This window comes from Capra hircus, chromosome 5 (genome assembly GCF_001704415.2).
Source record: "Capra hircus breed San Clemente chromosome 5, ASM170441v1, whole genome shotgun sequence".
Lineage (NCBI taxonomy): Eukaryota > Metazoa > Chordata > Mammalia > Artiodactyla > Bovidae > Capra > Capra hircus.
In genome coordinates, this window is record NC_030812.1 from 102712995 (window position 1) to 102727203 (window position 14209).

General features: G+C 51.6%; 1 protein-coding gene across 1 annotated transcript; it reads left to right on the forward strand.

Moving 5' to 3' along the window:
- Nucleotides 821-11457, forward strand: LPAR5 (lysophosphatidic acid receptor 5). The gene is made up of 2 exons (XM_018048574.1): nucleotides 821-1198; nucleotides 9663-11457. The coding sequence occupies exon 2, from the start codon at nucleotides 9886-9888 to the stop codon at nucleotides 10975-10977; it is 1092 nt and encodes a 363-aa protein (XP_017904063.1). The 5' UTR covers nucleotides 821-1198; nucleotides 9663-9885; the 3' UTR covers nucleotides 10978-11457.

Below are 14209 nucleotides of genomic sequence, written 5' to 3' on the forward strand. Positions count from 1 at the left end.
GGAAGCTAAGATCTCAACATGCCAGAAAAAACAAAAACATAAAAAACAGAAACAATATTGTAAAAAATTCAATAAAACTTTATAAAAATGATCCATGTTACAAAATCTTTCAAAAAAAAATTATAACAGATCTCCCAAAACATATTCTGGAGACACACACGTGTGGGTAACTATATAGCATTTAACAGAAAATGTTATGGAAAAGCTCAAGCATGCACAAATATAGAATAATGCAACCCTGGTGACTCAGACGATGAAGAATCTGCCTGCAGTGCAGGAGACCCAGTTTTGACCCCTGGGCTGGGAAGACCCTCTGGAGAAGGGAATGGTTACCCACTCCAGTATTCTTGCCTGGAGAGTCCCATGGAAGGAGGAGCCTGGTGGGCTACAGTCCATGGGATTGCAAAGAGTCAGACAAGACTGAGCAACTAACACTCTCGCAATGTACCCTCAATGCCCCCGTCACCCAGCTTTTATTATCAACATGTGGTCAAGCTTTTAGGAGAAACCCTGTAATAGAGAAACCTGTTTGACTTAGTGTTTCCCATACTCATTCAATCACAATGTCCTTTTCCACCTAGGGCTCAAAGCTTTTTTTTTTTTTTTTTTCACTGAGTGCAGACAACATGCCTGGCTCTACTGATCTGGAAGACAGGGGGCTCAGCCCAGGCTACGAAGACTAGCGGTTGTCATCTGAGTCCTGCTCCCCCTCCCCCACAAACACACAGAGGGAGGTATAAGCCACCTGCGACAAGAGCAAAACCATCTGCTGGAACCCAGAAGAGACAGACAGCCAGGGGGAACCGGCAGGACAGCAAGAGGCTGGGGGTTAGTAATTTGGAATCTGCAGTACTGGGTGTGACAGCTAGGCTTCCCGGAAACTACAAAGGGTGTGAGAGGGATGGGTGGTGAGAGGGCATTAGTGGGTGAGGGTTGGGGCTGCATTAAGTGACATTATCTGCTGGGGTTTCTTCTCTGGCCAAACTGTGAAGGCACTGAGGTCACGGCTTCCTCCTCTGTCTCTCTCCCTGCCCGCTGTCTTGGGGTTGGGTGCGGGTGTGTGCAGAGTGCCGGGATCTGCTGAGATCTGCTGAGGTGGGTGTGTCCCACCGCCGGGAGCAGGCCCTACCAGCCCGGCCTGGCCCAGAGCAGGCAGAAGCCAGCTCAGGAGAGCGGGGAGCCACACCAACGAGCACAGGTAAGGGGACCTCACAGATGGGACTGAACCTCACAGGGGCACAAGGAAAGCACCCCTCCTTCAGAATTGAGGGAGGTGGGTGGGAGTGGAGGTGAGAGGGGGCCCTGGGCCTGGAGAAATCTTTTTGAATAACGAGCTCAAAGGGACGACCTCAGGCAGGCAGACCGCAAACAGAGGACGTGCCCTAGAGCATGAAGCCAGCCCCTAGGCCTGTCTGTCTGGAGGCTGGGTCTTCCCTTTCACCTACTCTCATGCTGAACTCTGGGTCCCAGGGCCACTGAGGAAAGAGGGCCCTCTGAGGATGGTTTCCAACCCTCTCCCATTCTCAGATAAGACAATGTCCAACGCCCACTCAAGAGCCAGGCCTCTGCTGGTGACAGTGACCTGACCTGATTAAACTCCAGAGTGGGTTCAAGGCACAGACCTGCCTTCATAGGGACCTTCCCAGCCAAATCCAATGTCTTAGAGGTGCCTGAGAGACACTGCCTTCACCCAGGGCGTTTACTTTATAAGACGTTTGGGCCAGACGTCTCCAGTGTCCTGCCAGGTCTGGTAGAATGTGGTCCAGGAGTGTCATGCAGTGGATAAAATTTCAGATACTGGGCACAGGGTCAGGGTGGGGGTGATATTTGAGGGTGTGCAGGGCCTTCTTTTGTTTTTGTTTTAATATGTATTTATTTATATATTTTTGTTTGTGCTGAGCTTTCTTTGCTACACACGGGCTTTTCTCTAGTTCCAGAGAGTGGGGGCTACTTTCTAGTTGTGGCGCATGGGCTTCTCATTGTGGTGGCTTTTCTTGTTTCAGAGCACGGGCTCTAGGTGTGTGGAGCTTCAGTAGTTGCGGCTTAGGGGCTTAGTTGCCATGAGGCACATGGGATCTTCCCAGATCAGGAATCAAAGCGGAATCCCTGACACCTGTGTGTCACATCACTGAGGGCGGCTGTTCCCTGTTTGTGGGGGCCTCCCTGATGGGAAGGGGCCCTCCCATCAGGTTGCATCTCTGGTCCCTTCAGGGTGATCTGAGGTTGTCGCCGAAGGGAACCTGAGGCAAGTGTTGTGTTGAGACAGAAGCAGAAACTTTCAACCCTTGAGCTTCACCTCCTGGCCACCCAGAGACCATAGAGCCCGGCTGTGTCCCTGTCTGGTGCCCTCAGCATGCACCCCAGCAGCTCAGAAGCCTCCCAAGCCCAGGCCCCAGGGGAGGGACCACAGAGGCTTGACAGCTCCACACCGCACACACTCAGTGCTGCCCAAGGGCAGGGCCAGGTCCATGAATCCAAAGGCTTCCTGAGGTTTCTATGAGTCTGTGGGACCCAGCCAAGTCCCAAAGCAAGGACCACCAAGAGCACAGGGCTGCCGAGAGTTGATCCCCTTTGAGTCGATCCCCTTTGAGTCCTGAGTGATCGGGACTTTGTTTCCTGTTTTTCCGGCTCTTGACAGCAGGGTGGAGAAATGTATGCAGGTGGGGAGGTGACAGCCACTCACCTGGCAACTAATCTTTGAACTTTTGGCCTTTTCCTAGAAAGGAGAGATGGGGTGAGAATAGAGAAAGGGAAAAGATGCAGGATGATGTTGGAAGAGCTGAAAGAGAGGCCAAGAGGGGAAGGGTGGGGAGAGGCTGGAGCAGGATCAGGGCTACAGAAAACAGAGCAGGCCTGGACCAGAGAGGAAGGAGGATGGAGGTTAGACAGGACACGTGGAGGGGAAGACCATGACCCCTGGGTCAGGAGGAGGCCATCCACTCAACCAGGTGACCTGGTACTATCTCCACCTTACAGACTGTCCCAATCAGCCTGCAATGCGGGAGACCCAGGTTCGATCCCTGAATCAGGAAGATCCCCTGGAGAAGGGAACAGCTACCCACTCCAGTATTCTTGCCTGTAGACTTCCATGGACTGAGGAGCCTGGCCGGCTACAGTCCCTGGGGTCGCAAAGAGTCAGACAAGACTGAGCGACTATTAGTCACTTTCACAGACTCCCCAGACCCAGGACAAGCTGATGGGCAGGATTCATCTGTGTTCCAGAGCATCCCTGGGACAGAGACTTTCCTAAAGCCTTTAGACTTCATCATCCTTCTGCTGGACGCTCAGTATAGTTTCCATCCTTCTGGGGAATCTGAACATATAGGCCTTCAGAGTCTGCATAATCACACGTGTCTGTGGGTAGAGATTGCATCTTCTCATGGCTACCAGGGTGCAGCAGGAGAGGAAGTGGGTTCAGTTAGCTACCCAGGTCTGGCGGCACAGTGTGTGTGGTGGGGGTGGGGAGACACGCTGATGGGCTTTTGACCGCCCAAATCTAAAAGTAGGCCAGAGCTATTTAGAGCTGGTCCTCTGGGGAAAGAAGGATGAAGAGACTGGAGATTCCACTTTCCAAATTTCTGAAGGGTGTAGATTCCAAAGAAGAGGTGATGAGAGCAAGGCCTTTGGTGGATGTTTGGAGAGGTAGGGAGAGCAGGGGGGAAGGGGGACAGGAAGCCATGGGGAGGGTAGCAGACAGGAGGAAGCTGGAGGACTCTGTCTTCCGTCCCTGCCCCCATCAGTGTCCCAAATCACCCACCTCCCTTCTGTTCAGCTCCCCTCTGCATCCCTGGTCAGGCGCCAGAAGGGTGGACGCCACGGGCCAGTTGTGTGGAGGAGAGGAAGGGAAAGATCATGATCTAGCCTTCTGTCCACTTTTATCCTCCATTCTCACTTCCTGCCAGAGCAGAAAATAGCCCTGCCCTGCTGACTTATCTCAGCAAAGCCTGGTGCCCAGCCCAGCTCAGAGGGCAGTGGGGCCGGTCCCAGAGGCCCCAGGGACACAGGGGTCTGGGTCCTGGGTGTGCTCATGGCAAGCTGAGACGGAGAAGGTGAGGAGGAGAATGACTGCACATATTCTGGTCTGTGCATGGGGTGGAGGGGGCCAGGATGCCGGAGGGGCAGTCCTCAGGCCTCTCTTTGCCTCTCAGTGTCTTGGGGGCAGGGATCTGCTTGTGGCCATCTGCACGCGTGTGTGTGCACCCCTGAAGCTGCCCGTCTGTCTGTCCATCTAAGGATGCTGTCCCAAAGTCTGCCCTCCTCCCCTGGCTTGGCTGTCTGAGGCTCTGTGCACACACACACGTGTTACACACTGATCTGTATGTTACTAGTAATCTTGTGTGCCCATCCCTTGGTGCACCCTTACCTGCCTGTGGCCTTGCATGTGAGTGCAGCTGTGTGCTCACGTGACCTCTGGGCATGCTGAGGTTGCTGAGTCTGTGTGGGCCTCCAGGTTCCCCTTCTCCCTGGTGAAATGAAGTCCCAGTGTTTCTGCTCTTCTGGGGCTGCTGCTGTTTCTTTGCCCCCCACCCCCCACCTGACCTCTTGCTGATGGCAGGACAGAGAAGAGGGCCTTGCTGTCCCTTCCCCATACCTAGAGCCCTCCTTCCATTTCCTGTTTGCCTCCTTTTTGGCAGTTTTTCCCATCTCTGCCATCTGGCCTGGCACCGTACCCATTCAATTCCTCTGACAGGGAGCCCCAGGGAAGCAAGCAGATGGGGTGGGGGACCAGGGCAGGGGCCTGGCAGCTCTCAATGCTCAGCTTAGGCCATTCTGTGTGAGTCTGTTGGAGAGGGGTGGGTTTTTGAGACATCAACCCAAGGGCTTCTCGGCTTTGGAATGGAGGAAGGAGAGAGCATCTCTGAAGAATTCCTAACTCCACCTGTTAGTGCTGCTGCTGCGGCTAAGTCACTTCAGTCATGTCCAACTCTGTGCCACCCCATACACGGCAGCCCACCATCTCCCCCGTCCCTGGGATTCTCCAAGCAAGAACACTGAAGTGGGTTGCCATTTCCTTCTCCAGTGCATGAAAGTGAAAGTGAAGTTGCTCAGTCGTGTCCGAATCTTAGCGACCTCATGGACTGCAGCCTACCAGGCTCCTCCGTCCATGGGATTCTCCAGGCAAGAGTATTGGAGTGGGGTGCCATCGCCTTCTCCGACCTTTTAGTGCAGCTAAACATTCTGGTCTCACTAACATGGCAGTGTTGTTGATGAAAGCCTTGTGTGCAGTGTGCTTAGTCATTCAATCCTGCTCAACTCTCTGCCACCCCATGGACTGTAGCCCAGCAGGCTCCTCTGTCCATGAGATTCTCCAGGCAAGAATACTGGAGCTGCCATTTACTTCTCCAGGGGATCTTCCTGACCTAGGGATCGAACCCAGGTCTCCAGTGTCTCCTGTGTTTTGCAGGCTGACTCCTTACCAGTGAGCCATGAGGGAAGTGCTAAGAGATTTGGGATTCTTGGAAAAGAATTATCCATTCACTCATTCATTCATCCTAGTTGTAAGGAGCTATTGATTCTCCAAAGAATGGTTAAGAATGATAAAATGTTATTATAATTGTAGCTATGGGCTTCCCAGGTGGCTCAGCGGTAAAGAATCTGCCTGCAATACAGGAGATACTGGAGCTCTGGGTTTGATCCCTGTGTCGGGAAGATCCCCTCCCTAGATGAGGAAATGGCAGCCCACTCCAGCATTCTTGCCTGGGAAATCCCATGGACAGAGGAGCCTGGCGGGCTACAGTCCTTGGGATTGCAAAGAGCCAGACACGACTTAGGGACTAAACAGCAACAAAAATTGCAGCCGTAAACTGTTACAGAAGTTTTATTACAAGCAGTTTCCAAGCAAAGCTCTCCAAAGGGAGATGCTTTTCACTGAGTTGTACATGCGGAAGAGATAGTCAGGAATGTGATAAGAAGAGGCTGGAATGATACATGAAATATTATAACAGGATTACAGGCTGGATGGACATGGGGGTAGAGGGAAGATTTCCTGCCAGGCAGCCAGTGACTATCACAAGGGCCTGCTAAGTGGAAAGACTGAAGTGTGAGTGAGCTTGGGAAGAAAGCTGTAAAAGGTTTAATCCCCACCCTAGGACCACGATTCTTGCCTGGAGAATCCCATGGACAGAGAAGCCTGGTGGGCTACAGTCCATGGGGTCGCAAAGAGTCAGACACGACTGAGCGACTGAGTGTGAGTGACTAGGACCTTATCATCTGGTTGGGGAAATGGGACGAATACACAGGACATGACCTGAGGAGCTCAAAGCAGAATACCGTTTAGGTAGGTAAGGGGAGATCATCAGGAGGCATATCTGTGAGTGAGATGAGTCTGTGCTGCCAGTGTTTGAAGCGGGAGAAAGAAGGAAGTGGGTTATTAAACAGTACATATTTCTATTGGACAAAGGAGGAAGTAAAAGCATTCACCTATGGGCACAGATTTCATCTAGGCAGCAATAAAAGTTAGGTGCAGCATCCAGCTCATACCCACCCACCCATTCTTATTGGAGGCAGCTTGGACTTTGGAGGTGAGACGTCCTGGGTTTGGGTCCTGATTTCACTGCTCACTGACTACTTTTGAGTAAAAATCAAGAGAAACATTGACCTCCAAGGGCTGCTGGGAGGATTAGAGCTTGCACTTAGAAGGCAGCCAGGGAGATGGTGAGCGATCAGTGAGGCAGCTATTATTTTTGACTCAACATTTATAGAGGGAGGGGCTGGGGCTACAAAGATGAGTAAGTCACAGTCCACTGGCCCTCCCTCAAGGAGTTCACGGGTGAGTAGGAGGAGCAGACCAAGAGCAGCTCATGACAGCCTGAGTAGGAAGAGCTGAGCTGCATCCAAAGTGCTGGGGAGACACCAAAGAGGAGACTATGCCTGTTTGGTGGGAGGGCGGGAGTCAGGAAAGGCATCATGGGGCCCTGAGAAGTGACTGAGTTTACCAGTCAGAGAAGGGGAGAAAGGGCAATCCAGGTTGAAGAGACAGCACGCGAGATGTCAAGTATTTGCAGAGTTATCACTAGTTTGGCATGACTGGAGCAAAGGATCATGGGAGGTGGGCACACTTTAGGAAGAGAACTGGTGTTACTTGCTTTTCCACACGTTTAAGACCCATCCAGCATTATTTTCGTTGATGAAATTGGTATTTCGTAGGGGAAATGTTTCTTTATTCTTGTGCTGTGTTTCTTACAAGTCTTAAACTGCTGGAGTCTACAACCGCTGGTTGGAGGGAGAACAAACAAGCGAAAAACACACTAGAAAACATATGACAATTAGGTTTACAACTTTGTTCCATGTAAGGATTTAAGTGGTTCTTACTGAAAGGAGTAGGTTCAGTATTTTGGGATAATGGCTCAGGGTCTTCAGATAACTTCTTTCCTTTAGATCCCTAAGTCGGCACGTGGCCACACATGTTCATTACATTACCCACAATATCCAAAAGATGGGAAAACCCAAGTCACCATCAACAAATGAATGGATGAACAAAGTGTGGTGTTTATATGGGAAAATATTTGTTTTTGTTGTTTAGTTGTTTAATTGTGTCCAACTCTTTGAGACCCCATGGACTATAGCCCACCAGGCTCCCTGGTCCATGGGATTTTCCAGGCAAGAATACTGGAGTGGGTTGCCATTTCCTCATCCAGGGAGGGGATCTTCCCGACTCAGGAGTCAAACCTGCATCTCCTGCATTGGCAGGCAGGTTCTGTACCACTGACCCACCTGGGAAGCTCAGGAAAATATTATTCAGCCATAAAAGACTTAACTCTGATACAGTCTATAACATGGAGGGACCTTGAAAACTTTAAGCTAAGTGAAATAACCCAGACACAAAAGGACGGAAATTCTACGTTTCCACTCAGAGGAGGGGTCTGGAATAGGCAAATTTACACGGACAGAAAGTAGAATAGAGGTTGCCAGGAGAGGGAGGGAAAGGGGATGAGTAGTTTATTGCTTAAGTTGTTGTTTGGGATGATAAAAAAGTTTCAGAAATAGTGGCAATGGTTACATAGTGCTGCGATTGTACTTAATGTCACTGAATTGTACTCTTAAAGATGGTTACAATGGTAAATTTTTAAAGTTCTGTATATTTTACAATAGACACAAAATAGACAGCATGTGGGGATCACAATGGAGGGGTCGCTTCTGTGGCCTTCTGGCATTAAGGAAGGACTTGAGACCAAGTCTTGTCTTCTGACTCCGCTACCTCTGGCCATACCCTTCATCTGCCAGCTTTTGCCTGAGGATGGCAGCAGCTGTAGTCTGCCCTTTCTGGCAGTCTTATCAGAGCCCACAGTACTTCCTGGCCTCACTGCCACCTTCTCTGGGCTAAGCGCCCCCTTCAAGCCCTTAGGAACAAACCACCATCTCCCCCCATCATAGAACGCTTACTAGGAAACATCCGAGTCAGACTCTGCAGGGAAGCACCCAGAGAAGTTCAACCCACAAGGCCTTCCCCCACCTGGCAGCACTGTGCTGAGGTGTGCCATCAGCCTATGGGACCCCCATTCTGTTACTGTCCCCATTTTACAAATGAAGAAACTGAGAGCAAGGCCGAACCATCCAGCTGGACCGGGTCACTCTGACCACAAAGCCAGCCCACACAGGAGCAACAGCAGAGATGAGGCTGGGATTTCATCCTGTACTTGGGAGTTTGAACTTTATTCTTTAGATAGTGGGGAGCAAGCAGAACAGGCTGGTGCCGGGGAGGGGCTCCACAGTTCTTCTCACCACTTGCCATAAGAGCTATTGGTGTGCGGTGTGTGTGTGCTAAGTCATTTAGTCATGTCCAACTTTGCGATGCTGTGGACTGTAGCCTGCCAGGCTCCTCTGTCCATGGGATTTCCCAGGCAAGAATACTGGAGTGGGTTGCCATTACCTTCTCCAGGGGATCTTCTGGACCCAGTAATTGAACCATATCTGCTGTGGTTCCTGCATTGCAGGTAGATTCTTTACCCTTGAGCCATCCACCCAAGGAGGCCAATATCTATTTACCAATACTTTATCATCTGTCTCCTTTCAGTGGATTGGAAAATAGGTGGGGGCAAGGCCTTTGTTTTGTTCACTGCTGTGAACATGCCTAAAACCTTCTAAAGTCCCAGGAAGCATTTGTAGAAGAAAGGAAGGGAGAGATATTAGCAGATAACAGTAACCAAAGCATTTCATATATATCGACTCGTTGAGTCTAATGACCTTGTGAAGTAGGAACCCTTCTCCTTTCTTTCTTGTTTTCCAGGTAAGGAAAATGAGGGGTAGAGATATTAAGTCAGTTTTCTTTCCTTTAAAAAAAATATTTATTTATTTGGCTGCGCAGGGTCTTAGTTGCGGCATGCACTCTTGGTTGCAGCATGTAGGCTCTAGTTCCCTCACCAGGGATTGAACCCTGCGTTGGGAGCTCTGAGTCTTAGCCACTGGACCACCAGGGAAATGGCTAAGGCACACAAGGACAAAGGCACAGATTTATTCGTAGGCAAGTCTGACTCCAGAGCCTGTGCATTTAACACTGTGCCATGGAGCCGGGTGCAGAAAGCTGTTCTGGACACAGAAGGAAGGTAGGGGAAAGATCTGAGGCTGAAAAAGGTCTCAAGAGGCTAGGGAGTTCAGCTCCATAACATTTGTGTCTTCAGCCCTTCCTTGCAGTATCTTGACTTCTGGCTTCCCTCCTGTTTCAGGTCTCCACTGCCGATGAGGCTGTGACCAAAGGCATTCCACTGCTCCCCACCTTCCCCCAAGCCGGCTGCCTTGCAACCACAACCCACACGCCCATGCTGAACCTCCGTTTGCTCTGGGGCTCTCTGTGCAGCCCCCAGGCCCCGGCCCCGGAGACTGGAGATGCTAGGACGTGGGTGCGCCCCCTGATGCCCCCAGCTTAGCTCCTCGGCGCACGGTAGTACGATGCAAGCCAACTCCTCCGCCAACGAGTGCCCGGACTACCAGCCCACCCATCATTTGCATCTGGTGGTCTACAGCGTGGTGCTGGCGGCCGGGCTCCCCCTCAACGCGCTGGCCCTCTGGGTATTCCTGCGCGCGCTGCGCGTGCACTCGGTGGTGAGCGTATACATGTGCAACCTGGCGGCCAGCGACCTGCTCTTCACCCTCTCGCTGCCCTTGCGCCTGTCCTACTACGCGCGGCACTACTGGCCCTTCCCGGACTTTCTGTGCCAGCTGGCGGGCGCCGTCTTCCAGATGAACATGTACGGCAGCTGCATCTTCCTGACGCTCATCAACGTGGACCGCTACGCCGCCATCGTGCACCCGCTGCGGCTGCGCCACCTGCGGCGGCCCCGCGTGGCGCGGCTGCTCTGCTTGGGCGTGTGGGCACTCATCCTGGTGTTCGCCGTGCCCACCATCCTGGCGCACCAGCCCTCGTCCTGCTCCAGAGACGGCCGCGACGTGTTCCTGTGCTTCGAGAGCTTCAGCGACAAGCTGTGGAAGGGCAGCCTACTGCCGCTCTTGCTGCTGGCCGAGGCGTTGGGCTTCCTGCTGCCCCTGGCGGCCGTGGTCTACTCGTCGGGCCGCGTCTTCTGGACCCTGGCGCGGCCCGACGCCACGCGGAGCCAGCGGCGGCGGAAGACGGTGCGCCTCCTGCTGGCGAGCCTGGTCATCTTCCTGCTGTGCTTCGTGCCCTACAACGCCACGCTGGCCGTGTACGGGCTGCTACGCGGTGAGGTGGTGCCCGCCAGCCCCGAAGCGCGCAAGAAGGTGCGCCGGGTGCTGATGGTCATGGTGCTGCTGGCCGGTGCCAACTGCGTGCTCGACCCGCTCGTGTACTACTTCAGCGCCGAGGGCTTCCGCAACACCCTGCGCGGCCTCAGCGCCCCGCTCCGGGGCAAGACCTTGGCCGCCAAAGGGGCTCAGGAGGCGCTCGCCGAACCGCTTACCGAGACTGCCCACGCCTCTGCTCTGACCACAGCCAGCCAGGGGCAGCTCCAGTCCTCCGATCCCCGGTCATCCTTCACCCCGTCCCACGAGGATTCGTCCTTCTGAACCCACAGTAGTTCGTGCCAGAGCACGGTCCGCGCTCTCCCCCCCCCGCCCCCATCCCGCGCCTCTAGCACTCTCAGACACGCTGGGGTGTGCACCGGGGGCCGGAAGGGTGGGCGCTGGGATTTAGGAGTGGCAGCTCCCGCTCGCGGATGCAGAAGAAAACTAAGTGTGGCGCCCAGGGGAGCGCAGAAGGAAGAGCGCCGCTGAAAATGTCTTTAACTGGGGGTGATGGTGAGCCGGGGAGGACCCCTTCTCCAGCCCCTAGAAAGTGTTGCTGTGAACCTGCCCATGTAGAGGCAAGAGACTGGATGAAATGCCCTTGGCGGGCAGGAAACGCGGCCCACAGCTGGTAGATGGAGCAGAAGATCGGTGTCCTGCCTTTAGACCGACCACAGCAGACTTAGGGAATCAGGAGGCTGCGCCTGCCCAGCACTGAGGCATAATATTAATAACACAAAAGCCTATTGGATGCTCACTGAATTGGTTTCCTTCTTGTCTAGTGACTTGAAACAATTTAGACCTGACACCCAGCATGGATAGTTGGGGGCAGGGCAAAATTGAGTTAGAGGAGTTTTCCCTCCAGGTTCTTGGTCCCTATTCCCCTTTCTAGGTCCTGCTTTCCCCCTTCAAGATCTCTTCCATTCTAGGTCCTCAGTTCTTCCCACTCCACTTGGCTCCCCGTCTGCTGCTTCACCTATAATACAATAAGGAGAACATTCTTGTTCTAAAGTAACAGTTCTCAGACTTGTTGGTCTCAGACCATTTTACATTCTTAAACATGGAGCATTCCAAAGAACTTTTGCTTATACTGTGTTTTTTTGATACTTAACCATACTAGAAATAAAAATGAATAACTTTAAAAGCAGAAATTTGCAAGCACACATTCCAATAGCCAGCCGTGAGAGCAACAGTGTTACGAAGCCTCTGGGAAATTTCATCTCCTTGTGAGAGAATGAGTGAAAAGGACAAATAACAGCTTAGTAGTAGTATTATGAAAATAGTTTAGTTCAGTTCAGTTCAGTCGCTCAGTCGTGTCTGACTCTGCAACTCCATGAACTGCAGCACGCCAGGCCTCCTTGTCCATCACCATCTCCCGGAGTTCACTCAGACTCAAGTCCATCGAATCCGTGATGCCATCCAGCCATCTCATCCTCAGTGGTCCCCTTCTCCTGCCCCCAATCCCTCCCAGCATCAGAGTCTTTTCCAATGAGTCAACTCTTCGCATGAGGTGGCCAAAGTACTGGAGCTTCAGCTTTAGCATCATTCCTTCCAAAGAAATCCCAGGGTTGATCTCCTTCAGAATGGACTGGTTGGATCTCCTTGCAGTCCAAGGGACCCTCAAGAGTCTTCTCCAGCACCACAGACTTTCTCAAAGAATCCATCCCCAGATCATGCTTTAGAACCATACCTGTACTGAAGTATTAGAGTTTGTGTAATTTCTTCCCAGGCTATTATATACATTGTTTTTATTAATGCCAGGGAAAGAGCAGTGTTCAAGTCAATTGCCAGTTGTAGTCTGTAAGGCTTGCAGCTCCTGGGGGTGAGGTTGGGGGCAAGGCGAGTAGGTGCTCTACCCCAGTGGAGCACTATCTGGGGATCCTGGAGCTGCAGCGGGAGGTGGGGGTGGAAGTAGCTGCACAAATACTGAGGAGGAGGCGGGGGTGGGATTTTCTCTGGGCAGGGAAAAGGGAACAGAACAAGAGCCAGGCAAGAAGTTTACAGGGAAGTAAATCCGATGAATGATGTACAGGAGGGCAGGAACAGGGTGACTGCTCTTAGCAAGCTGGAAGTAAGGAAATAGAAGTCTGATTTACTGGCCACCTACTGTTTGCTTCCTTCTTGAATGGAGTCTGGGCTGGCACTATGTCATCCTAGGTGAAGTCGCTCAGTTGTGTCCAACTCTTTGGGACCCCTGTGGACTGTAGCCCACCAGGCTCCTCCATCCATGGGATTCTCCAAGCAAGAATACTGGAGTGAGTTGCTATTTCCTTCGCCAGGGGTTCTTCCCGACCCAGGGATCAAACCCAGGTCTCCTGCACTGCAGGCAGACGCTTTAACCTCTGAGCCACCAGGGAAGCCCCATGTCATCCTAAGACCCTGACATTATTAGTGAAATTAGCAAGGGAGTTGGTGACATGCTCATGTACTGCATGCATTTCTGTCTCTCAGTGCTGTATGTTTCTGTGTGTGTGTGTATGTGTGTGTGTGTCTGTGCGTGACTGTCAGAGTTTCCCAGGCTGTGTCACTGGGTGTTTTAGTTCGTACTAAGCCTTTTGTGTCGTTACCTGAGTCCTCCAGATAGTGATTTACAAGGGTAAAATGACCCCTGGTGGCCAAACCGGAGAACTGACCAAGCATCCTCCCTGAGAGCCGTGAAGCTGAGCTTTCCTTCGTCTGGTCTGAGGTTAGCAGCATTCTGCTGCTCTAGACGAGGCCTGGTGGTTAGCAGGTTAGCACCTGCTCCATCCATTGCTCCCTCCTTAGGGTTCAGCCCTTCCAGCCCTGGGGGCACCAAATGTCATCATCATCCAAAGTCTCAGCATTTTGCCCTATCCAAACTGAAACCAACAGTTTTAAAAAATTATGAGTTTGTTTCCTTTGGCCACATTGCATGGCTTACAGGATCTTAGTTCCCCGACCAGGGACTGAACCCATGTCCTCGGTAGCGAAAGCATGGAGAACTAACCACTGCACTGCTAGGGAGTTCTCTATTTGAGTATTTTTATATGCAGATAAGTGGATGAATTCCAAAGCAATTAAAGCTCACATAGCAAGTATCTTCTAACTTACTATACAATTTACTTATTTATTAATTATAACTTTTATAGTTTATTGTCTGTCTCCCCTTCACTGCCCCCCCCCGGCCCAAGTAGAATGTAAGCTCCCCGAGGGGAAGAATCTTTGGTTCTCTGGTGTATCCCCAGCATACAGAACAGTGTCTTGCACCAAAGAAGTTCCTAATAAATATTTGTTGAAATGATGAACAGTTGAATCATTTTCCTTTTTTTAAATTTATTTTTTATTGAAGTATAGTTGAATTACAATGTTGTGTTAATTACTGCTGTAGTGAATAATTGGGCTTTCCCATGGCTCAGTGGTAAAGAATCCCCCTGACCAATACATAAGATATAAGTTTGATCCCCGGGTCAGGAAGATCCCCTGAAGGAGGAAATGGCAACCCACTCCAGTATTCTTTTTTTTTTTATTCGATCCCATGGACTGTAGCCTGCCA

Bases quoted from the DNA above. Each gene is read 5' to 3' on its own strand.
- LPAR5 (XM_018048574.1), top strand. From the start codon at position 9,886: ATGCAAGCCAACTCCTCCGCCAACGAGTGCCCGGACTACCAGCCCACC.